The sequence below is a fragment of the Schistocerca piceifrons genome, chromosome X, assembly GCF_021461385.2.
Source record: "Schistocerca piceifrons isolate TAMUIC-IGC-003096 chromosome X, iqSchPice1.1, whole genome shotgun sequence".
In the NCBI taxonomy this organism is placed as follows: domain Eukaryota; kingdom Metazoa; phylum Arthropoda; class Insecta; order Orthoptera; family Acrididae; genus Schistocerca; species Schistocerca piceifrons.
In genome coordinates, this window is record NC_060149.1 from 272,936,735 (window position 1) to 272,962,171 (window position 25,437).

General features: G+C 42.3%; 1 protein-coding gene across 1 annotated transcript in view; it reads right to left on the reverse strand.

Moving 5' to 3' along the window:
- The window catches only part of LOC124722306, a 725,235-nt gene that overhangs the window by 114,756 nt on the left and 585,042 nt on the right, over positions 1-25,437 (reverse strand). Inside the window, exon 5 of the mRNA XM_047247488.1 lies at positions 1,078-1,435. Within this exon, the coding sequence (XP_047103444.1) occupies positions 1,078-1,435 (358 nt within the window). The remainder of the gene's footprint in view (positions 1-1,077; positions 1,436-25,437) is intronic.

Sequence of the window (25,437 nt, forward strand, 5' to 3'; positions counted from 1 at the left end):
TGCCATTAGGTAATGTCAGCAGCTTGAATTATATGATTTTCAGACTCTTTTGCTCTTTCATTACAGCACATAATTGAAGCTCACAGAAATTTATTACCATAAGTGTGTTTTATATTGTCTCTCAAAAACCTACTGTAATTATTTAACTATGAGCATCAGGGCCATTTTGAGCAGGTTTACATAAAGAAATAACAGAAATGTCAGTAGTGGAACTTTGTCAGTTATGCTGGTTATGGTACTGAGCACTAAAAAAAAAAAAAAAAAAAAAAAAGAAAAGAGTTCTAAGCTTCTAGAGGAGAAAATCATGCAGTGATACATTTATGTGAATTGGCACTGATTTATAACAAGCTTCAGCAATATCTAGTGCAAATCAAGTAATAACAATAATCATGCAGTTATATCAGTTATAGCCAAGACACCAAACAAAGAACTACTTCAGGATTTAATTTTCAGAAGAATCGACATTTCTCACGTTCACAATAGCTCAAGCTTTCAGAAGAATCGATATTTCTCATGTTCACAATAGCTCTACATAATCTGAAGTAAAATGTTGGACATATGCAATCTCATTTTCTGACACTGATATAATCAACTGCATGACAGTTGAGAATCTGTGTTACTTTAATGTCTGTTTATTATGTGAGTTCCATGCTCTTTTATAATTATACACATCTGAATACATTGTCTAAATATTTAATAGCACAAATTTTCTCTCTGAGATTTGCAGTAAAAAATAGGATCAGCTCAAATCTGTAAACAAGCCTTACTATGATATTCCAGGAACAGAAAGGAAGTAATTAAAATTCTCAGAAGACTTTTACAAGAGTAAATAAGCAAAAAGATTGAGAGTTTCAATAGAAAAAATTTCTACATCAACATACTCAACTTTGTAAGTGTCAAGTCCCTGATGCCAGATAATTCTGAATTTGGCCTTGGGTAAAGCAACTAAACAATTTTTTTCTGGAAGCTTGCAATATTTATGCAGTGCATAGCGTAATGAAGTGAAAAGGCCTGCTGTGTTACTAATACCACTGGCAAATCACGGCAGACCAGTGTTTTATGTCAGAAGATACTCACCATTCAACTGACGTGTGTTGAAGGTTTCAGTGGCTGTATTACTAAGCTCCAGATACAGTTCATTTGCTGCAGTGCCACTCTTGTCCATGGGTACCATGCCAATATTGGTAGCAGTAGGATCACTGTCACTGCCAAATGTTTTTGTGCTTGTAAGCAGGAGCGGAGTTTCCGGTGAATCTAATGGTCTGCTCCCCACAAATGAGCTCTCTAACCAGCAGAGTCGTCCACTGCCTCGTGGGCTGTGCCTGTTGCTGCTTGGCATGTTTTCATTTTGGCCATCCTTGACTCCAGAAACATAGTGGACAATGGCTGATGTCACTTCTTTTATAGATGTCTGGACTTCGGACAAATTTGAGACCTGAAAAGAAATATATTAGGTAAAACAATTGTGCATTTTTAAGGTACTTCACTCATATTTAGTTGCATGAAGTTCCAATGAAATGAGCTTATTTAGTCTTTTGCACAGTACATATTACAATTTTTGCCTATAACAGAGATCTTCATGGGTGTACAAAAGTCAGGAAATTCATTAGCAAAAACAAACAGTCCTTAGTTACTTGAACTATTGTTATTAAGTATTGGCCCATGCACATCAACTGCAATCACTTAATCTGGCATTTTTATATTAGACTTGATACAAATGAATATCTCACGTAAGTCATGGAAAAGCAGCTACTTTAAAAAACGGCTTTTTTAATGTTTACTGTTAAGCTGCTTGTTGCAATATACTAATCCATAGTTTAAATGCTACTTAATACCTGAGGAGGAACTACTAAAAGATTTCTAAAGAATGCGTATTTTTAATAACCAAACTGTGACAACTGTATACATCTACTCTTTTAATGCGATTGTTGCATGTCAGTTATTGTAATTTTAACTATTTCTGTGACTGACTCACATATAAATGTAACTGAATGTGCGAATTTCACCAGTAGCCCCACTGCGTGAAATGCTACACTAAACTTGTACACACTTTTTACTGTCTGCATACGGCGAGTTTTAAATTATTTGTATAATAAAAGACTTATTTTCAGAGATATCTCATTGTATATAATGTTTTATGAAACTGAAATATAGATCATGCGTAAGCCAGAAAACAACTGTGATTGTACAAGACTGTTAATAAATGAATGATCTAATAGGTTATGGAATGCAAGTAGTGAAGTCTCCAATCAGTTTTTTTTGTATGCCTTACATCTGCAACATCCATATATTTAACAATTACAGTACCAGTACTTCATACACCAAGTTAGGACTGTTGCAGCCAGATAAATTACACAAACAAGTACATGCTATGCCTGTTTCATTGGCTCCTCAGTACTCAATATTCTAGTTGCGCTCACAGAAAAAATTAAAATATTTGCAAACCTTTTTCGATTTCCTTGAGTTCAGTATCTCATTCACTGTTGTGAGGTGCTGACTAAGCTTTTTTATGTGGTCTAAGGGAACAATACGAAGAACTGGATAGAGTGGCGGAAATATTGTCAAGGTCCTGATGCCAGCCAAAAATGTGTGTGTGTGTGTGTGTGTGTGTGTGTGTGTGTGTGTGTGTGTGAGACAGAGAGAGAGAGAGAGAGAGAGAGAGATTTTGTGCGTAATGTGGGCAGTGACCAGTGATGTGATACAAAGGAATAGTGTAAACGTATCTCTTTTAGATTAATTGTAAACTTCTTTGTATATCTATACAGGGTGGTCCATTGACCGTGACTGTGCCACATATCTCACGAAATAAGTGTTAAACTAAAAAAATACAAAGAATGAAACTTGACTAGCTTGAAGGGGGAAACCAGATGGCGCTGTGGTTGGTCTGCTAGATGGCGCTGCCATAGGTCAAACGGATATCAACTGCGTTTCTTTAAATCGGAACCCCCATTTTTTATTATATATTCGTGTAGTACGTAAAGAAATATGAATGTTTTAGTTGGACCACTTTTTTTCCTTTGTGATAGATGGCGCTGTAATAGCCACAAACATATGGCTCACAATTTTAGACGAACAGTTGGGAACAGGTAGGTTTTTTAAATTAAATAATAGAACGTAGGTACGTTTGAACATTTTATTTCGGTTGTTCCAACGTGATACATGTAACTCTGTGATCTTATCATTTCTGAGAACGCATGCTGTTACAGCGTGATTACCTGTAAATACCACATTAATGCAATAAATGCTCAAAATGATGTCGGTCAACTTCAATGCATTTCACAATACTTGTAACGACATTCCTCTCAACGGTAAGTAGTTCACCTTCCGTAATGTTCGCATATGCATTGACAATGCGCTGACGCATGTTGTCAGGCGTTGTCGGTGGATCACGATAGCAAATATCCTTCGCCTGTCCCCACAGAAAGAAATCTGGGGACGTCAGACCCGGTGAACGTGCATGCCATGGTATGGTGCTTTGACGACCAATCCTCCTGTCATGAAATATGTTATTCAGTAACGCTTCAACCGCACGCGAGCTATGTGCCGGACATCCACCATGTTGGAAGTACATCGCCATTCTGTCATGCAGTGAAATATCTTGTAGTAACATCGGTAGAACATTACGTAGGAAATCAGCATACATTGCACCATTTAGATTGCCATCGATAAAATGGGGGCCAATTATCCTTCCTCCCATAATGCCGCACCATACATTAACCTGCCAAGGTCGCTGATGTTCCACTTGTCGCAGCCATCGTGGATTTTCCGTTGCCCAATAGTGCATATTATGCCGGTTTACGTTACCGCTGTTGGTGAATGACGCTTCGTCGCTAAATAGAACGCGTGCAAAAAATCTGTCATCGTCCCGTAATTTCTCTTGTGCCCAGTGGCAGAACTGTATACGACGTCGCCATGCAATTCCTGGTGCATAGAAATATGGTACGGGTGCAATCGACGTTGATGTAGCATTCTCAACACCGACGTTTTTGAGATTCCCGATTCTCGCGCAATTTGTGTGCTACTGATGTACGGATTAGCAAGGACAGCAGCTAAAACACCTACTTGGGCACCATCATTTGTTTCAGGTCGTGGTTGACGTTTCACATGTGGCTGAACACTTCCTGTTTCCTTAAATAACGTAACTATCTGGCGAACGGTCCGGACACTTGGGTGATGTCGTCCAGGATACCGAGCAGCATACATAGCAGACAGCCGTTGGGCATTTTGATCACAATAGCCATACATCAACATGATATCGACCTTTTCCGCAATTGGTAAACGGTCCATTTTAACACGTGTAATGTATCACAAAGCAAATATCGTCCGCACTGGCGGAATGTTACGCGGTACCACGTACTTATACGTTTGTGACTATTACAGCGCCATCTATCACAAAGCAAAAAAAGTGGTCCAACTAAAACATTCATATTTCTTTACGTACTACACGAATATATAATATATATATATACTACCGGCCATTAAAATTGCTACACCAAAAGAAATGCAGATGATAAACGGGTAGTCATTGGACAAATATGTAAAGCTAATCAAATGTATATCACAGCATCTTCTTCCTGTCGGTGAAATTTCGCGTCTCTAGCATGTCATCTTCGTGGTGTAGCAATTTTAATGGCCAGTAGTGTAAAAGAATTTCATGATTCATGCAGTCAAATACGTTTGAGATATCACAAAAAAATCCCAATGGGTGATGTTAAGTTATTCAGAGCATTTAATATTTGGTCAGTGAAAGCATGAATAACAGCATTTTCTGTTGAAAAGCCATTCTGAAAATCAAACCGACATTTTGTTAGTACTTCATTTTTACAAATATGTAAAGCTACTCTCGAATGTATTACTTTATCAAGAATTTTATATAAAGCTGTCAGAAGCGAGACTGGGCTGTAGTTGTTAGTATCAAACCTATTCCACTTTTAATGCAATGGTTTAACAATAACATATGCCAGTCCGTCACAAAAATGCCTTCTTTCAGTGCGCTGCTACATATGTGCCTGAGAATCCTAGTTATCTGTTGGAAAAAAGTCTTTAGTACTCTGCTGGAAAAGCCATTAATTCCAGGTGAGCTTTTACTTTCGAGTGAATTTATTATTTTCGTAATTTCAGTAGGAGAGGTCGGTTGAAATCCAGTTCTATCAAATTGCATGGGTATTGCATTTCCTAATGGACAGCTGGAACCTGAAACTTCCTGGCAGATTAAAACTGTGTGCTCGTCCGAGACTCGAACTCGGGACCTTTGCCTTTCGCGGGCAAGTGCTCTACCAAATGAGCTATCGAAGCACGACTCACGCCCGGTACTCACAGCTTAACTTCTGCCAGTACCTCGTCTCCTACCTTCCAAACTTTACAGAAGCTCTCCTGCGATCCTTGCAGAACTAGCACTCCCGAAAGAAAGGATATTGCGGAGACATGGCTTAGCCACAGCCTGGGGGATGTTTCCAGAATGAGATTTTCACTCTGCAGCGGAGTGTGCGCTGATATGGAACTTCCTGGCAGATTAAAACTGTGTGCCCGACCGAGACTCGAACTCGGGACCTTTGCCTTTCGCGGGCAAGTGCTCTACCAACTGAGCTACCCAAGCACGACTCACGGCCGGTACTCACAGCGGGCACACAGTTTTAATCTGCCAGGAAGTTTCATATCTGTTTACAATATATTTTCATCCCTTTAGTAAGCCATAGCGTTTTAGATAGTTTCTTACCATTACGTTTCACTGTTTTCTTAGGGAAACTGTTTCAAACAGGCTCATCGAGGTATCTTGAAACAGGTTAAATTCTGAATTAGTGAAGTACCTGAGCTTCACAAAGAGGGATATCCATTGATCCCCCCCTCCCGCCTCCTCTCTCTCCACAGAAGTTAGTGTTAGCGGAATGAAGCTTAGATTCTCATTCCCGCTGTTGTCTAGGTCATTAGAGACGAAGCGCAAGCTTGGTGGTAGCGCAAGGTTGGGTGCAAAATAGGCTGCCCTTGTTTGAATGGAACCATCCTGGCACTTGCCTGAGGTGATTGAGGGAAATCATAGCCAATGTAAATCACAATGAGTCGGGAGTGGATCTAGTAGGGCGAGGATCACGTGGGTCATACCATTCCTCTTTTTTTTAAAAAAAAACCAATAGAACTGTACAGGGTGCGGTTCTTAAATCTGGACAAATGAAGCTTTTCTAAAAGCAATTTTATTAAAACAAAATATAAATGATAATGAAAATCCTTGTACATATAAGTAGTGGTATCGTTCAAGAGTAAAATTACCGGATATAACATCCTTCAGCCGCAATGACAGCTTCCAATCCTGTCCTGAAGCGATCGCACGCACTCTTTAAAACAGCGCTGTCCATATTCGCGAATGCTGCTTCGATAGCGTTGTGTGGAGACGCGACATTAGGGTGCCTCGTTTTCTTGGTAACTCTTTCGACTACGCTCCAAACATAGTAGTCGCGGGGGTTCAAATCTGGGCTATTCGAGGGCCAGAACTACTTTGACCAGAATATGTCAATGTTTTGGACTAAATGGCTCGTAGGAGCTAGTGTACCTTCCGGTGACAGACGTATTGTCTCCCCGAGGCCACAGTTACCGTCCACGATTTCACGACATTCGTCAAAACTTGCAAATAAACTTCTTTCATGGCGACTTGTCCCTTTTCAAAGAAACGTGGCAGCATGATATCACCCTCACTGGACTCAACACTTAGGAAGTGAACCCAGGACTTCTCCGAAGCATTATACTTGGCCAGTATAGCAGTTGATCTCGGGTGCAGGAAGTAGGTGAACACCCAGCGCGAAGACTTTCGATAATCGCAGCTCTTCGGCTGTACTCAACACTTGTCCGTAATATCTGGGCCTTTTTGAGGTTCTGACTGTGTACTAGCTGCCTATGGCTCTCAAGAACGCCAATCGCGACCACCGGCGGAACTACGATATGGCGCGAAATTCAAACTACCGACTATGTTAGACGTCAGTATGCATTAAATACTCACAGGCTACAGGTGGCAGCACTAGCAGTGGATGGTATATAATACGTATCAAGGATACACGGGAAACAGCGCAGTCGTTGTCGTAATGTGGAAACGGAGCGATTTATCTGACGTACGAAATGGCATGATCACTGGCTTTTGGGACAAGGGTGGAAGCATTTCCTAAACGACGAAGTTTGTAAAATATTCACATGCTGCCGTGGTTAAAGTACACCGTGCATGGCAAAATGACGCTATCTGAAACCAGCTCTTGAGGCAACTGTGGTGCACCGTGGGACGTAGATGACAGGGGTGAGCAACAGCTGCGGAGATGTCTACGGGAGAATAGACGTGCAACTTTGAGCAACTAACTGCTGAGATGAACCAGGGGGCTACCAACAACGTGTCCTCAACGATTGTTCAGCGAACATTACAAATGGGCCTCTGTAGCAGGCTCCTGGTTCAAGCACCCATAATGACTGATGTTCATCGGAGACAAAGGAGACAAAGGCTGGAATTGGCGTGTCAGTACCGGAGCTGGGCGTCCGCAGAGCGGCGACAGGTGGTCTTTTAAGATCAAATACGTTTTATGTTTTACTGGGATGAAACGTCTGACAGAAAACATCCTGCAACAACAGTGAGAACGGTCGATGCCGGAGGAAGGGGGCGTCATGGTCTGGGAAATGTTTTCGTGGCATTCCCTGGGTGATCTCGTTATTTTGGAAGAAGCAATGGATCAACACAGACATACATCTATCCTCGGAGACCGTGTTCATCCCTAAGTGCAGTGTTTCTTCCTCAGCATGATGGCATCTACATGCAGGACAATGCAACGTCTCACACAGTTCGCACTGTACGTGCGTGGATCGAAGAGCATCAGGATGAGTTTATTGTACTCCCATGGCCATCAGATTTTCCGGATTTAAACCCACTCGAGAATCTGTGGGACAACTCGACGAGGCTGTTTGTGCCATGAATCCTCAACCGAAAAACCTAGCGCAGTTGGCCACGGTAATGGAGTCGGCATGGCTCCTCATCCCTGTCGATACCTTCCAGAACCTCAGTGTCTCTCTTTCTGCACATCTCACCGCGGACGGTGCTTGCTCAACGGCGTAGTGCAAATATTTGAATTTGACGCCAATAGAGAGGCTTGCGTGTCCGTAATCTACCCCAGTTTAACGCGTAATCCGGCAGCTTTGATTTAGTAGCAACTTAGGGAACAGTAGGATGGCTATGGCGACTTTGGGACAATTTGACTGGCCTTTAATTTGGTGACATCACATCCGACGTAATAGGCCACGCCCCTTTATATATGACGTTATCATCATGATAGTGCAAACCACAGCCCTATCTATGATATAATAATCATATCTTCACAAGCCACTCCTTTACATGACGTCACTTTGGCGGAAAATTCCAAAATACCGATGAAACAGACAATCAGTACGTACCTGGTATGTTCATAACTATCCGAAAAATGTGAATTTTATCCGTAAGCATGTGCGCACACGTACACATGTGCGAGTGCACACACATACACACACACGTACACACACACAGAGAGAGAGAGAGAGAGAGAGAGAGAGAGAGAGAGAGAGTCGTAAATGATTGTTTTTATACTTCACTAAGAAAATGTTTATGTCAAATACTGTAATTGGCCATCAATAAATTTCATCTCTTATGTGTGCACACAGCAACAAAAACTATGTAATGGGTATTACTTAAAGCACACTCAAAAAGAATAAGAAAGAAAGAAAAAGACGCACCACGGTGGAATTATGGAAATGGGACGAAATAGGTAGATGTTATGTACACGTGCACGCAAACAAGTGATTACAATTTCAGAAAAAATTGTTGGTTTATTCGGGAGAAAGAGCTTCACAAAATGAGCAAGTCAATAATGTATTGATCCACCTCTGGCCCTTATGCAAGTAATTATTCGGCTTGGCATTGATTGATAGAGTTGTTGGATGTCCTCCTGAGGGATATCATGCCGAATTCTGTACAACAGGTGCGATAGATCGTCAAAAGCGTGAGATGGTTGGAGAGCCCTGCTCATAATGCTCCGAGCGTTCTCAGTTAGTGGAGAGATCCGGCGACTTTGTTGGCCAAGACAGGGTTTGACAAGCACGAAGATAGGCAGTAGAAACTCTCACTAGCTGCGGGCGGGCATTATCTTGCTGAAATGTAACCCCAGGATGGCCTGCTATGAAGTGCAACTAAGTGGGGCGTAGAATATCGTCGACATACCGCTGTTCTGAAAGGGTGCCGCAGATGACAACCAAGTGAGTCCTGCTATGAAAAGCAATGGCATCCCAGTCCATCACACCAAGTTGTCGGGCCGTAAAGCAGGCGACAGTCATGTTGGTATCCCACCGCTGTCTGACGAGTCTACAGACACGTATTTGATCTGGAATCTCACTGACTGTAATAGAATTGTCTTTGGTGATGAGCTCCTCTTGAAATTGAGCCACAATGACTGGTCATACGTCTCAGCAACCAGGAGTGGGTTGGCTCAAATGGCACTGAGCAGTATGGGACTTCAAAATGCATCATTTCCTACACTAAATATTTAAACTGACATTATATATTGGTTAACACAGGTTTTTCAGCTACTATTTGATTTTGCACCTACCAGTAGTTACGTTCTACTGGTGTTCTCTGTTCGAGGGTTACTTTTTCTGCCACTTCAGCACAAGAAATCACGCTGAAAATGGCGTGTTTTCACTACACTGTCAACGTGTTCTATCACTTAAACTAGATATTTTCGTAATACGCTAGGATAACTTCGTGATTAACAAAATACGAAATGCAAACACAACACAGCATGACGAAAGACAGTGATGGAAGATACTTCCACACTCAGAGGTGAAATTTTGAAGACTCGAAAATACAATCTTCACAACAAAAGGAATTTTTTATCATAATTCATAAGATTTGGAGTACAAAATACAAGTGTCAATACTGTTGTAACGTACTTGCTCTAAAACAGTAAAAATGAAGGAAAATATACATGGTTCACATATTGGCACTTCTGATGTAACTTGTAGGTGAAGCAGGTCTTGTTGACTAATTTAGTTCACTCTTTGTGTCACATATTAGAGATACCAAGATGACACACATTGTCGAAATGGTACACTGAGCAGTAGCAGTAACACAGATTCTTATAGGTAAGAAACGATTTTTTTCCATGATTTCAACTACTTTCCGCCAGCCGCTGTGGCTGAGTGGTTCTAGGTGCTTTAGTCCGGAACAGCGCTGCTGCTACGGTCGCAGGTTAGAATCCTGCCTCGGGCATGGATGTGTGTGATGTCCTTAGGTTAGTTAGGTTTAAGTAGTTCTAAGTCTAGGGGAGTGATGACTTCAGATGTTAAGTCCCATAGCGCTTAGGGCCATTGGAACCAATCAACTACTTTTCAAAGTCGGGTAAACATTATAGAAACTCCCTGCTAGGATATTAACTTTATCTTTCAGTAAAAAACGTTTTGATCAATAACACAAGTCGTTTGGATACTTTTGAATATGGTGAAAGAAAGATACAAATCGTTCTGATACGTTTGAACGTGCCGACTACATACTGATCTTTTGTATTTTTGAATTTTCTGCCAACGTTACATATTGTAAAGAGGATGCCGCATATGACGTCATGATAAGGACATGGCTTGTGACGTTATGGTGATGACGTCATAGATAAGGGGGCGTGATTTGCGAGCTGACGTGTGACATCATGTGTTCATGATCAAGGTCAATAGCTGCATGTCACGTTGCCAGGATTCAAGATTATTCAAAGGGGCCCACAGTTGCCACATGTATTCTACTGGTAATGATATAGATAATCGATCAAACCGACAAAATTCACGTTAGGTCTCGAGAACTTCGACGCCACTTGCCTTCCAATCATCATATGCAGCTAGGAAGCAGAAAAACGTTGTTGAAGTGAATGACACCGTGTTTCGTAGCCAGTGGACGAGACAGTGCCGCAGAACCTCATGTATGTAACAAGCTGCAGTGGGCATCATGGATATAGGCCCAGATATAAGCTTGTGGTTTCACACCCAACATATCCTGTTCCAATGAAGCTTCAACAGGCTCTCTCTCCAGAACCGCTCACAGACATAGCGATCCATATACGTGCACTGTCCTGTTACTACTTTTCCCCGCACCCTTCCTTCCCACCCGCACAACATTTAATGGGAGCTGACACAGAACGACTTGCCAGATGCAGCAGCGTCATCACTATCGTCAGTTTTGCATCAGTATCACCATCTCTGTCTATGGTTTTGCAATAAAAATGAATAATCTGTAAAAAGAACTATAGATAGATATTTTTATCATCATGTGTCTGAAGAGCAGCATTGTGACTGCTACAACCACTTCCCTCCAGTGGTGGGGAGGGGTGGGGAGAGGGGGGAGGGGAGAAATAATCAGTGAAGTGAAAAAGGCAGTAAGGCACCGTGTTCAGCAGAGCTAACTGAACGGAACTGGTACGAGTCAAATGATGGCCTTTCGAGAAGGGGGACTGTTCTTTAGAAAAATTGCTGCAGACGTGGGATGTACCACGTCAATTGTGCTACGATAATGGAAACAGTGGAGACTCATAGAAGGGGTTCTGTATGTTCATGCATCACAGAGTTGACAAGATCGTACTGCCGTAATGGCAGCAGTGGCAGATTCTGTAGCTACAGACACGAGCAAATGTGAACCTATAGGTGTCAACACGGCCTATTGTGAATTTTTTACTACAGTAGCTGTAACGAAAATAGGCAGATCAAAGTCATCTCACCGTCATACAGCATTTTCAGTTATTGATAATGTCAAATGTTAGTAAAACCTCCATGCATGTCATATATATTTTATCGTGAAAACATGAAAATATTCCAAGAAACAAAATAAAATACCGAGAATATTCCCTAACTATAGATTTTTTTTACTTGCAGCTATTACAGACTCTTCGTCGCCCGTCACCCAAAATATCGACATAAGCTGCACAAAAGTAACTATACGTCTTGGAACTAAGTCCGACGCTCCTTTGCAGTCGAGCAAAATACATTTGTTCGTACAGTTTCGTAAAACTCAAGTTTTATCTTAGTATATTACACACCTATCCTCAGCAGGCGATACGTGCATTGTACGGGAAAACTTCGTTCTTGATGATGCAGTCTCCGCATTCCGTTAAAAATTTTCGCCCATTACTACACTTTGTGAATTGAAAACAGATAAGCGAAGAAGACGAAGAACAGAGGTCTCTGAGCTAGGATAATTAGTATTTTCACGGAGATCACACACTATTTTTCTAGCCGTCGGATATTTTGCTCTGTCGTAATAACGAAGTACAGTTCTACGCACTAACTTTTTGTTAGAAGTGTCAAATTCCGTAGATTAAAATTCTTGTTTATATCCCTTTCTAGGAGAATCAGAACACGTGCTCACATCTGGAGATTCTGCCGATGATACAGCACTGTTAATACGGTATACAGTAGATTCCGCAATACCACAAGTTTTTGCAGTCAGTTTGCGGTTTTGCGTAAAATTCATATTATTCCTGGTTTCTTCATTCTTGGCCAAGTCAGTGAAAAAACTTCAGTACTTTCGTTGCGACAATTTCAGTTTGGTTTCGAATGTCTTGTCGGCCTACACACGCCGACCGGTGTAGGACTATGCGTTTGCCGTTGCTCCTGCGTTACTCTCGCAACAAAACGCAAATCGGTACATCTTTCCAAGAGAAACTGAAACCATACGTGAACACACGACACCGCACGGGAATGGTGAACACACGGAAGGCGCTAACCCCTTCATTGCTACAGTGTGTATGCGGAAACAAAGCTGGCAAGCGGAGCTGCGATTTAGCTGTTGGTTTATCTTTCTACCATTCTGTGGTGTAACTTTACCTACAAAATAATTATTTTCGACGTAATTACACACAAAGTTTATTTTTATAGACATGTTTCAAAGCAGGCGTGGACGTAGGAGGAAATTATTTCTTGTTGAAGGTAAGTTTTGTACGTAATTACGCCGAAAATAATTATGTTAAAGAACAATAAATTGAAAACCAATGTATTTACTCGCAAAAGTTTCACCACAGAATGGTAGAAGGCAACCAACAGCTGATGTGCACTGCAGCGTGCCCGGGCACGCACTGAAGCAAATCCGACCCGCACAGTAAGCAAAACATGCCGTAGACTAGACGGCGCCTGTAGTCAGAACACGCTATGCGTAGCGTCGGCCACCTGCCATTCCTCGAACTACCACGCCTGGAGTGGCGGGGGGAACGTGTTAAGACGCCACGCAACGGTAGTGACATTGAGCCTACTTTGTTGACGGCCATTATAGTATCTATTCCAAGCTGTCCTTTCCACAACAGCTAAGGAACGTAAACGATTGAAGCACCTTCCAGTATGAAGAGTTGGTGTTTTACGTATGCCACGTTTCAACTGATGATGCTTTTATGTTCACACAGCAGAAAAGAGTACAGCTTACCAGCCGGTCAGTCCCCTATTTTAGCAGAGAGGAAATAAATTTACGATTACGTGAATAATCCAGTCTTATTCGGAAGTTATTAACGAGCACAATTTTGGTGTTTATCCCAGTGTGGTTGGCTCATCCAGGTTTATTTGAAAGCGAGCAGCCAGCTAAAATTCATGAATTATTATGTTAGCCTTCCCTTCGTTATACTGTACAGGTTTTCAACGAGTTTATAACAGAGATAATTTATACAATTTGAGTTTGTGTGTGTGTGTGAATGTGAGAGGATGAGTTTTTATTTAATTATTAAATATATACATCCAAAATTTTGAAAAAATTCAGCGGTGCTAACCTCACGACTGAGCTCCTAACACCCCCCGCCCCCCCCCCCCCCACCAAAACACACACACACACACACACACACACACACACACACACACACAGAGAGAGAGAGGCATCAATCCATGACTTCTGAGTGCAAGAAGACTGCAAAAGAAACAACAATGTGTTTATGAAACATGATAAGACAATTTAAATAGACCGTTTAAAGCAGATAAACTCCAGTTGTACAATAAAGATATGTAACAAATGTACGTATCAGATCACAAGCCCGGGAGTGAAGGAGGAGGAGGAGAGGAGGAGAATAGTGTTTAACGTCCCGTCGACAACGAGGTCATTAGAGACGGAGCACAAGCTCGGATTAGGGAAGGATGGGGAAGGAAATCGGCCGTGCCCTTGCGAAGGAACCATCCTGGCATTTGCCTGAAGTGATCTAGGGAAATCATGGAAAACCTAAATCAGGATGGCCGGACGCGGGATTAAACCGTCGTTCTCCCGAATGCGAGTCCCGTGTGCTAACCACTGCGCCACCTCGCTCGGTAAGCCCGGGAGTGAACAATGACATCAGTAATCATATCATCGATTTACCAAAAGTCCCACATGTGTCCACAAGAAACTTCTATTTTTTCTGTATCTAAAGAACATGCTATTACCTGACCACGGATTGGATGGCGTGTTTGAACTTGCGGAAGACTGCCGAAGTATATTAAACATCAATTTCCACTTTGCAACAGAATAAGTCAGTATTATGAGGAGTTGATGACAAATGCTTTGTACTGCAAGATAAAGTTGACCTAGCATGGCATCACTATAATGTTTAGCGGGCTTTGAGAACTAGTTGAAAGGGGGTAGTTGGAAGCATAGCAGCCATTTTTCTTACCTATACGAACATGTATTAAATTCACATCTTAAAACTACTGCTCTGTATGTTATTTCACCAAAGTGGCATGTAGTTTCCTCTGTGCGACAGCATAAGTCAGTCCTTTCTAACTTTATCTTAACCTGTATGTTAAACTGGTAATGACAATAAGTGAGCCATGTGTGTTTTGTTCTGTAATGGAAAAATAGATTAGACAATTTGAAAAGTGCTGCTTTACTTAGATAGAAAGATCAAGCTATTTTCGTTGCCAAGTGACCTAACCTATTAGGTTAGTTCAGTAGAAATAATGCAGACAATTCTAAGTTTCTTTAAAGTGCTATTTTAGTTTGGTACAGAGACTGAATTTTCATCCCCTTTCCTCTGTGCAAAATCTTGTCCAAAGTCATTACTACTCCTGAAACTCATAGTAGTACAGCAAACTTTTCAAGCAAACGAAGAAGTTGCCATGATGGTCTAAGTGTGTACGAAGCTCATCTGTCGTATTCGGTGCTCTTCATAGTTATACTTGCATATTAGTGAGATATGCAATTTAAGCGATACTCACGTTAGAGAACTCTCCAAAATGCATTATTCTTCATACGCTTTGTTGCGCTAAAGTGTTGGAAAGTGCGATGTTGGCACATAAACATGTCATAAATCATATCTTCAAGTTAGTTCTTGGTATTATTTAGTAACTGATAATAAGGAAATGAGATACGCTCTACAAATATTTCTTAGAGAGCCCTGGTACCATAGTTTTGACCTTGCTATTTCTGTACCACCAATAACATATCCTCAAATAGATTTAAGATCTAAAAGTAATAAAAAGCTATAGCAGCCAGTCAGTACTGTCAGTTAAATTTTTCTATTATAGAAAATGATGCGTTATCTTCTCAGCCCCCTAAAATAATGCTTGGTGTGGTATAGCGTTACTGAAAAAGTTCTAAAAACATTTGATGATGAAAGTTCGATTTTTGAACATCTACATCTACATCTACATTGATACTCCGCAAGCCACCCAACGGTGTGTGGCGGAGGGCACTTTACGTGCCACTGTCATTACCTCCCTTTCCTGTTCCAGTCGCGTATGGTTCGCGGGAAGAACGACTGTCTGAAAGCCTCCGTGCGCGCTCTAATCTCTCTAATTTTACATTCGTGATCTCCTCGGGAAGTATAAGTAGGGGGAAGCAATATATTCGATACCTCATCCAGAAACGCACCCTCTCGAAACCTGGCGAGCAAGCTACACCGCGATGCAGAGCGCCTCTCTTGCAGAGTCTGCCACTTGAGTTTATTAAACATCTCCGTAACGCTATCACGGTTACGAAATAACCCTGTGACGAAACGCGCCGCTCTTCTTTGGATCTTCTCTATCTCCTCTGTCAAACCGATCTGGTACGGATCCCACACTGATGAGCAATACTCAAGTATAGGTCGAACGAGTGTTTTGTAAGCCACCTCCTTTGTTGATGGACTACATTTTCTAAGCACTCTCCCAATGAATCTCAACCTGGTACCCGCCTTACCAACAATTAATTTTATATGATCATTCCACTTCAAATCGTTCCGTACGCATACTCCCAGATATTTTACAGAAGTAACTGCTACCAGTGTTTGTTCCGCTATCATATAATCATACAATAAAGGATCCTTCTTTCTATGTATTCGCAATACATTACATTTGTCTATGTTAAGGGTCAATTGCCACTCCCTGCACCAAGTGCCTATCCGCTGCAGATCTTCCTGTATTTCGCTACAATTTTCTAATGCAGCAACTTCTCTGTATACTACAGCATCATCCGCGAAAAGCCGCATGGAACTTCCGACACTATCTACTAAGTCATTTATATATATTGTGAAAAGCAATGGTCCCATAACACTCCCCTGTGGCACGCCAGAGGTTACTTTAACGTCTGTAGACGTCTCTCCATTGATAACAACATGCTGTGTTCTGTTTGCTAAAAACTCTTCAATCCAGCCACACAGCTGGTCTGATATTCCGTAGGCTCTTACTTTGTTTATCAGGCGACAGTGCGGAACTGTATCGAACGCCTTCCGGAAGTCAAGAAAAATAGCATCTACCTGGGAGCCTGTATCTAATATTTTCTGGGTCTCATGAACAAATAAGGCGAGTTGGGTCTCACACGATCGCTGTTTCCGGAATCCATGTTGATTCCTACATAGTAGATTCTGGGTTTCCAGAAATGACATGATACGCGAGCAAAAAACATGTTCTAAAATTCTACAAGAGATCGACGTAAGAGATATAGGTCTATAGTTTTGCGCATCTGCTCGACGACCCTTCTTGAAGACTGGGACTATCTGTGCTCTTTTCCAATCATTTGGAACCCTCCGTTCCTCTAGAGACTTGCGGTACACGGCTGTTAGAAGGGGAGCAAGTTCTTTCGCGTACTCTGTGTAGAATCGAATTGGTATCCCCTCAGGTCCAGTGGACTTTCCTCTATTGAGTGATTCCAGTTGCTTTTCTATTCCTTGGACACTTATTTCGATGTCAGCCATTTTTTCGTTTGTGCGAGGATTTAGAGAAGGAACTGCAGTGCGGTCTTCCTCTGTGAAACAGCTTTGGAAAAAGGTGTTTAGTATTTCAGCTTTACGCGTGTCATCCTCTGTTTCAATGCCATCATCATCCCGTAGTGTCTGGATATGCTGTTTCGAGCCACTTACTGATTTAACGTAAGACCAGAACTTCCTAGGATTTTCTGTCAAGTCGGTACATAGAATTTTACTTTCGAATTCAATGAACGCTTCACGCATAGCCCTCCTTACGTTAACTTTGACATCGTTCAGCTTCTGTTTGTCTGAGAGGTTTTGGCTGCGTTTAAACTTGGAGTGGAGCTCTCTTTGCTTTCGCAGTAGTTTCCTAGCTTTGTTGTTGTACCACGGTGGGTTTTTCCCGTCCCTCACAGTTTTACTCGGCACGTACCTGTCTAAAACGCATTTTACGATTGCCTTGAACTTTTTCCATAAACACTCAACATTGTCAGTGTCGGAACAGAAATTTTCGTTTTGATCTGTTAGGTAGTCTGAAATCTGCCTTCTATTACTCTTGCTAAACAGATAAACCTTCCTCCCTTTTTTTATATTCCTATTAACTTCCATATTCAGGGATGCTGCAACGGCCTTATGATCACTGATTCCCTGTTCTGTACATACAGATTCGAAAAGTTCGGGTCTGTTTGTTATCAGTAGGTCCAATATGTTATCTCCACGAGTCGGTTCTCTGTTTAATTGCTCGAGGTAATTTTCGGATAGTGCACTCAGTATAATGTCACTCGATGCTCTGTCCCTACCACCCGTCCTAAAATGTGAGTGTCCCAGTCTATATCTGGTAAATTGAAATCTCCACCTAAGACTATAACAGGCTGAGAAAATTTATGTGAAATGTATTCCAAATTTTCTCTCAGTTGTTCTGCCACTAATGCTGCTGAGTCGGGAGGTCGGTAAAAGGAGCCAATTATTAACCTAGTTCGGTTGTTTAGTGTAACTTCCACCCATAATAATTCACAGGAACTATCCACTTCTACTTCACTACAGGATAAACTACTACTAACAGCGATGAACACTCCACCACCGGTTGCATGCAATCTATCCTTTCTAAACACCGTCTGTACCTTTGTAAAAATTTCGGCAGAATTTATCTCTGGCTTAAGCCAGCTTTCTGTACCTATAACGATTTCAGCTTCGGTGCTTTCTATCAGCGCTTGAAGTTCCGGTACTTTATCAACGCAGCTTCGACAGTTGACAATTACAATACCGATTGCTGCTTGGTCCCCGCATGTCCTGACTTTACCCCGCACCCGTTGAGGCTGTTGCCCTTTCTGTACCCGTATAACATAGCCTCAAGTAGGCCAAAGATCGTAATGCAAATACCTTTAAGTATTTTGATAAATATTACAGATGAGTTAGACAGGGAAATAACATTGTGAAACTCGATTTCAAGGTCTGCATTTGTGTTTTAGACATCAAGAGTATTTTAACCACTAAGTTAGATCAGTAGTTCCAATATGTGAGCCAAACGTGTTTTGTGCTCTTATAGAACAAATCTTTATATTTTTTATAATTGGTACAGACAATTTAGATGTGGAGATATTGTGATATTTAATTTGAGGATATACAGGGTGTTACAAAAAGGTACGGCCAAACTTTCAGGAAACATTCCTCACACACAAAGAAAGAAAATATGTTATGTGGACATGTGTCCGGAAACGCTTACTTTCCATGTTAGAGCTCATTTTATTACTTCTCTTCAAATCACATTAATCATGGAATGGAAACACACAGCAACAGAACGTACCAGACTAATTTCAAACACTTTGTTACAGGAAATGTTCAAAATGTCCTCCGTTAGCGAGGATACATGCATCCACCCTCCGTCGCATGGAATCCCCGATACGCTGATGCAGCCCTGGAGAATGGCGTATTGGGCGTATTGTATCACAGCCGTCCACAATACGAGCACGAAGAGTCTCTACATTTGGTACCGGGGTTGCGTAGACAAGAGCTTTCAAATGCCCCCATAAATGAAAGTCAAGAGGGTTGAGGTCAGGAGAGCGTGGAGGCCATGGAAATGGTCCTCCTCTACCAATCCATCGGTCACCGAATCTGTTGTTGAGAAGCGTACGAACACTTCGACTGAAATGTGCAGGAGCTCCACCGTGCATGAAGCACACGTTGTGTCGTACTTGTAAAGGCACATCTTGTAGCAGCACAGGTAGAGTATCCCGTATGAAATCACGATAACGTGCTCCATTGAGCGTAGGTGGAAGAACATGGGGCCCAATCAAGACATCACCAACAATGCCTGTAACGTTCACAGAAAATCTGTCTTGATGACGTGATTGCACAATTGCGTGCGGATTCTCGTCAGCCCACACATGCTGATGTGAAAATTTACAATTTGATCACGTTGGAATGAAGCCTCATCCGTAAATAGAACATTTGCACTGAAATGAGGATTGACACATTATTGGATGAACTATTCGCAGAAGTGTACCCGTGGAGGCCAATCAGCGGCTGATAGTGCCTGCACACGCTGTACATGGTACTGAAACAACTGGTTCTCCCGTAGCACTCTCCATACAGTGACGTGGTCAACGTTACCTTGTACAGCAACAACTTCTCTGACGCTGACATTAGGGTTATCGTCAACTGCACGAAGAATTGCCTCGTCCATTGCAGGTGTCCTCGTCGTTCTAGGTCTTCCCCAGTCGCGAGTCATAGGCTGGAATGTTCCGTGCTCCCTACGACGCCGATCAATTGCTTCGAACGTCTTCCTGTCGGGACACCTTCGTTCTGGAAATCTGTCTCGATACAAACGTACCGCGCCACGGCTATTGCCCCGTGCTAATCCATACATCAAATGGGAATCTGCCAACTCCGCATTTGTAAACATTGCACTGACTGCAAAACCACGTTCGTGATGAACACTAACCTGTTGATGCTACGTACTGATGTGCTTGATGCTAGTGCTGTAGAGCAATGAGTCGCATGTCAACACAAGCACCGAAGTCAACATTACCTTCCTTCAGTTGGGCCAACTGGTGGTGAATCGAGGAAGTGCAGTACATACTGGCGAAACTAAAATGAGCTCTAACATGGAAATTAGGCGTTTACGGACACATGTCCACATAACATCTTTTCTTTATTTGTGTGCGAGGAACGTTTCCTGAAAGTTTGGCCGTACCTTTTTGTTCAAATGGTTGAAATGGCTCTGAGCACTATGGGACTTAACTTCTGTGGTCATCAGTCCCCTAGAACTTAGAACTACTTAAACCTAACTAATCTAAGGACATCACACACATCCATGCCCGAGGCAGGATTCGAACCTGCGACCGTAGCAGTCGCGCGGTTCCGGACTGAGCGCCTTAACCGCGAGACCACCGCGGCCGGCGTACCTTTTTGTAACATCCTGTATATTACCTTGCACCAAGTGGAGGTACGAAGGCAGAACTTCTTTGGGCGCCAAATATAACAGAGAGGAGACTGTGGAGTACATAACGACTGGCTGTTTAGTTTTAATGGCCGATAAAATATTGAGTTGTGATTGGGAGAACAAAATATGTGTGTTTTGGCTTAGAGGCTCTCTGACTGGTCTATTTCCAAGAAAGTGTCATAGCTTTAAGAAGAAGTTGTCAGGGTAAAATATGTGTTCATATGTGTGTGTCTGTGTGTGTGTGCATAATTGCCCACGTGCATGTGTGCTGATGAAGATGTGTAGCTTCTATGAATGCTGACGAATTGGTGGTTCTAGGGTACGTACCGTTTGGCTGTTTCGTTTTTAATGGTCAGTAAAATACTGGGTTGTGACTGAGGGATCTAAATATGTGTGTGTTAGCTCAGAAGCTCTTTGACTGGCTTAAAAAGGAACTTAAAATGTGATTGAATTATAGAATACTAGGTTGTGACTGGGAGATCTAAATACGTGAGAATTGGCGTAGCATTCTCTGATTAGCCAGTTTCCAAGAACGGGGCTTTGCTTAGTAGAGGGGTGGTGAATGGTTAGAGGTAGAAGTATGAGGTCTGATGACGTCATATTGCCACTGCCGCCGCTCTCCTGTCTGCAGACCTGCCCTCGCATTCACATGCCACTGTCTGAGGAATGGACATCGTGCATATTCAATCTTAGAAGCCCTGTTGCCCTCCTACTCCTCCAGTCAGTTACCATCCACTTTCTGTGTTGTTTGTACCAATGAAAACGTTCAGGTTATTTTCCGTTGTAAACAATGGTCTTTGGTGAAGTACCCAACTCCAACTGTCCACTGCATGTAGTTTCTTTTGCAATGTTCAATCAAAAACTAGTTGAGATGGACCCACATTCACCGACATCAGCAATTCCTGTCGGGTTTGAAATAGATTGTCATTGACATGGTGTGACTGTCGAGTTTGGTAGTTGCCAATTAGGATCAATTTACGGCCAATGTTCTTAGGTTGGGAAGCCCCATCCGCAGGGTATTCATGAGTACACCAAAACACAATAGTTCCTTTTTGGCATTTTGTCAAGTTTTCACCTCGACTCATCTTACTGTACTGATTCTGTACAACGAGCTGGAACTTTGTAGTCCCCAGTCCAATGTCATGACTTACAGCAGTGGTGGAGGGTCACATTACAGCCGGATACCAGTTCTGCAGCATTTACAGCGCTCATAAGCGAATAGTATGACGTTTTAATGGGGTGAGTAATAATTTATGCGTACAGCTTATAATTCTACTACACACTCACTGGAAAAAATAGACTTATCACTTTTTCGAAGCCCCATAATGTTAAATTTGGCTCAAAGCTGCCTACAACCATCTTCTGTAATTGTGAAAAAGCGTGGAATCCTGCGACGTCAGCCTCGGCCTCAGCAAATTTCAATCGAAAAACGATCACAGCTCAGAAGTTAATGTGAGGTGTAAGGTGGGTTAATGATGTCACGTTGGCGCCAAATTTCACCAAAATTCTGCCCAACGCCATCGTGGACGTGTCACACCATGGGAACGTCGCCACACTGCCTCTTACCCACATTTTACCCCTTCTCTTGACGCCTCTGCGATGGGCGTCAGAACCGCGACGCACAGCGTTGTAATCACGCAGTTTTTTTGTGGCCGAGGAAAACATTTAAAATACACCGTCGCTAAGAATCTACACAAAAAGCCCCCTGGAGGTGTCGTAAAGGGCGGCCGGCCGGTGTGGCCGTGCGGTTCTAGGCGCTTCAGTCTGGAACCGCGTGACCGCTACGGTCGTAGGTTCGAATCCTGCCTCGGACATGGATGTGTGTGATGTTATTAGGTTAATAAGGTCTAATTAGTTCTAAGTTCTAGGCGACCGATGACCTCAGAAGTTAAGTCCCATAGTGCTCAGAGCTATTTGAACCATTTTTTTTTGTCGTAAAGGGCATCAATGAAACCACCCCTTGTCTTGGGGCGTTGAGTCCCACACATTTAGCGTTCGGAAACAACCGTTCGCGGTACAATGAGAACAGGAAGACGTTGTTGACAACTTTCGACACTACTTAAAGCCCCCTGACGATTCAACCATATTCTAAGGACATCATCGGACTGCGCACTCGAACGTTATCTGACCCCTTTGGAGTGTACTGCGACCGCAATTTTTGCTCTGGTATATAGGGTGGAGCTACGAGGCAAAGTTCAAAACAATTCGACGAAATCTGAACGTGTTCCAAAGAAGCAAACTGTGCTTATGCTTTTGCAACCCTCCTGTTTCGCGCCCTTCCGTGGCATTATTACAGAGGGATACAATATTGATATGGGCATAAATAAAATGGGAAGTGATCCCTCTAAGACTCCACGGCCCCCCAGTTCTGGAACACCCTCATTGCCACCCATGTACCTCTGCTGAGCAAATTAAAAATGTACCTGTTAGAGGCTTCATCACTCATTTACCTGAGCAGCGCCTCGCAGCTGCTCTAGAACCTGAGGGCAAACAATACCTTTGACATCCTTTACGTGCAATTGCCCGCCTTTCTGTGCTAGAGCAGCCGTGAGGCACCACTCAACTGAATGGGTGTTGGAGTCTCTGACAGATACCATGTAAGTGGCATCGATGGTGTTGCCGAACTGGGGTACACAGTACCCTTTGACATTTTGTTCACACACATGTCAATGTTGCACCCCTCTGTCATCACACTAAGGGATGGCGCGAAATAGGAGGGCTGAAAAAGAATAAACGCACTTTGATGCTTTGGAACACTTTCAAATTTAGTCGCATGGTTCTGAACGGTGGCTCGTGCTTCCACCCAGTATACCAGATCAAAATTTGTGGTTGCACTATACTCCAAAGGGGTCAAATGACGTTCAATGTTGTTGCAGTCCCTTGTTGTCCTTAGACTAGGGTTGACTCGTTCCATGGGGGGCGGTAGGGGGAGGGGGGAACCGGGAGGGGTGTTCAAAATGGTTCAAATGGCTCTAAGCACTATGGGACTTAACATCTTAGATCAGCAGTCCCCTAGACTTAGAACGACTTTAACTAACTAACCTAAGGACAGCAAACACATCCATGCCCGAGGCAGGATTCGAACCTGCGACCGTAGCAGCAACGCGGTTCCGAACTGAAGCGCCTAGAACCGCTCAGTCACATCGGCAGGCTTCATCAGTTTAATAAGTCATGGTAGCAAAATACTGATACGAATTATCTCAAGGATAATGGAACTACTGGTAAAAGCCGACCAGAAAGAGCATCAATCTGGGTTCCGGAGAATGTATGATCACGCTAGGTAATATTGACACTGCGACTGTCTTAGTATAATGATGGAAGAAAAGCAAATCCACAGTCACAACATTTGTAGATTTTAAAAACACTTGACAATGTTGAGTGGCACGTACACTTTAGAACTCTGACGTTATCAGGGACAAAATACATGCAACGAAATCTTATCTATACTTTGTATGGATACCATACTGCATTCACAAAGGTCGAATGACGTGAAAGAGAGGTAGTGCTTGAGAATGGGTTTAGACAACGTTGTGGCCTATCCCCGATGTTATTCAGTCTGACCATGGAGCAATCATTAACTGAAATTAAGGATAAGTTTAGAAAGAGAATAAAGTTGTGGGAGAAGAAATAAAAGATTTGATGTTTGACAATAAGAGTGTAATTTTTTCAGAGATGAAAAAGAACTTGTTTGACCAGTGTATTAGATTTGAAGTGCGTTTAAAAGGAAGTTATAAGATGAATATCAACAAAAATGAAACGAGGGTGATAAGATGTAGTCCAGTTGTGCTAAGATAATTAGATTAGGGAATGAGGCTCTGAAAACATTACATAACTTTTGCTGTTTGTGTTGTAAAATAGTTGACGACGGCAAAAGTAAAGACGATATAAAATGCAGACTGGCAAACAGCAAGGAAAAGGTACGAAAAAGTGAAAAAGAGAACTCCAATGCAAATTCAAGTGTTAGGAACTCTTTTCTTAAAGTATTTGTCTCGGGTGTAGCCCTATTCTGAACTGAAACGTCGACGATAAACATTACAGACGAGAAGAGAATAGAATAGAATTTTTGAAAAGTTGTGATGCAGAAGAATGCTGAAGATTAGGTAAGTAGATTTTGTGATTGAGGAATAAGGTCTGACTGGAACAGGGGAGAAAAGACATTCATGGCACAAATCAATAAAAGAAGGGATCGTTGGATAGGACACATACCGAGCCATTAATGAATTATCAATTTGATAATGGAAAGAAGGGTCGGGGGGAAAAATTGCAGGACAGAATAACATGGATAGCTGCATAAAACCAGTCTTCGACTCACTATGCTAGATATGCAGGAGCTGAAAACATTTCTGAGCAAGTTACATACACCATGGAGATAACGTTATACTGTGCACTCTGGATAAGTCAAGCTGCTATTTTACACTTTATCGAATGAAACTCACAAGTAGCAAATGAAGAATTATAAGACAGTATTTATGTAAAGAAAAATAAACGAAAAAATATCACTCGGTGAACGTCTCAGTTAGCGAGTTAGTGCATGCAGTTATATGCAAAATTCTTCCGATGAAGGAACATCACGGTCGAACCTGAAATAGAATTCCGTGCCCCAGGCCAGGCACAATAAACGTTGCTGTGCTCCGAGACGGAACGCGATCGAAACCGCGATATCCAGCTCATCCATAAATTATAAGGCAAACAGCACACGCCAGCTGACATTTTGCTGCGGCACCTTCAGCCACTTCAAGCAAATTTGCTCCGTAACTGTAACGAAATTTCAAGCCCATACGACGTGTTAAGAGCTGCGTCAAGGACTACAGGAATTTAAACGTGGAGTCTATGGTCCTAAGTTTTGTTCACAGAATAGTT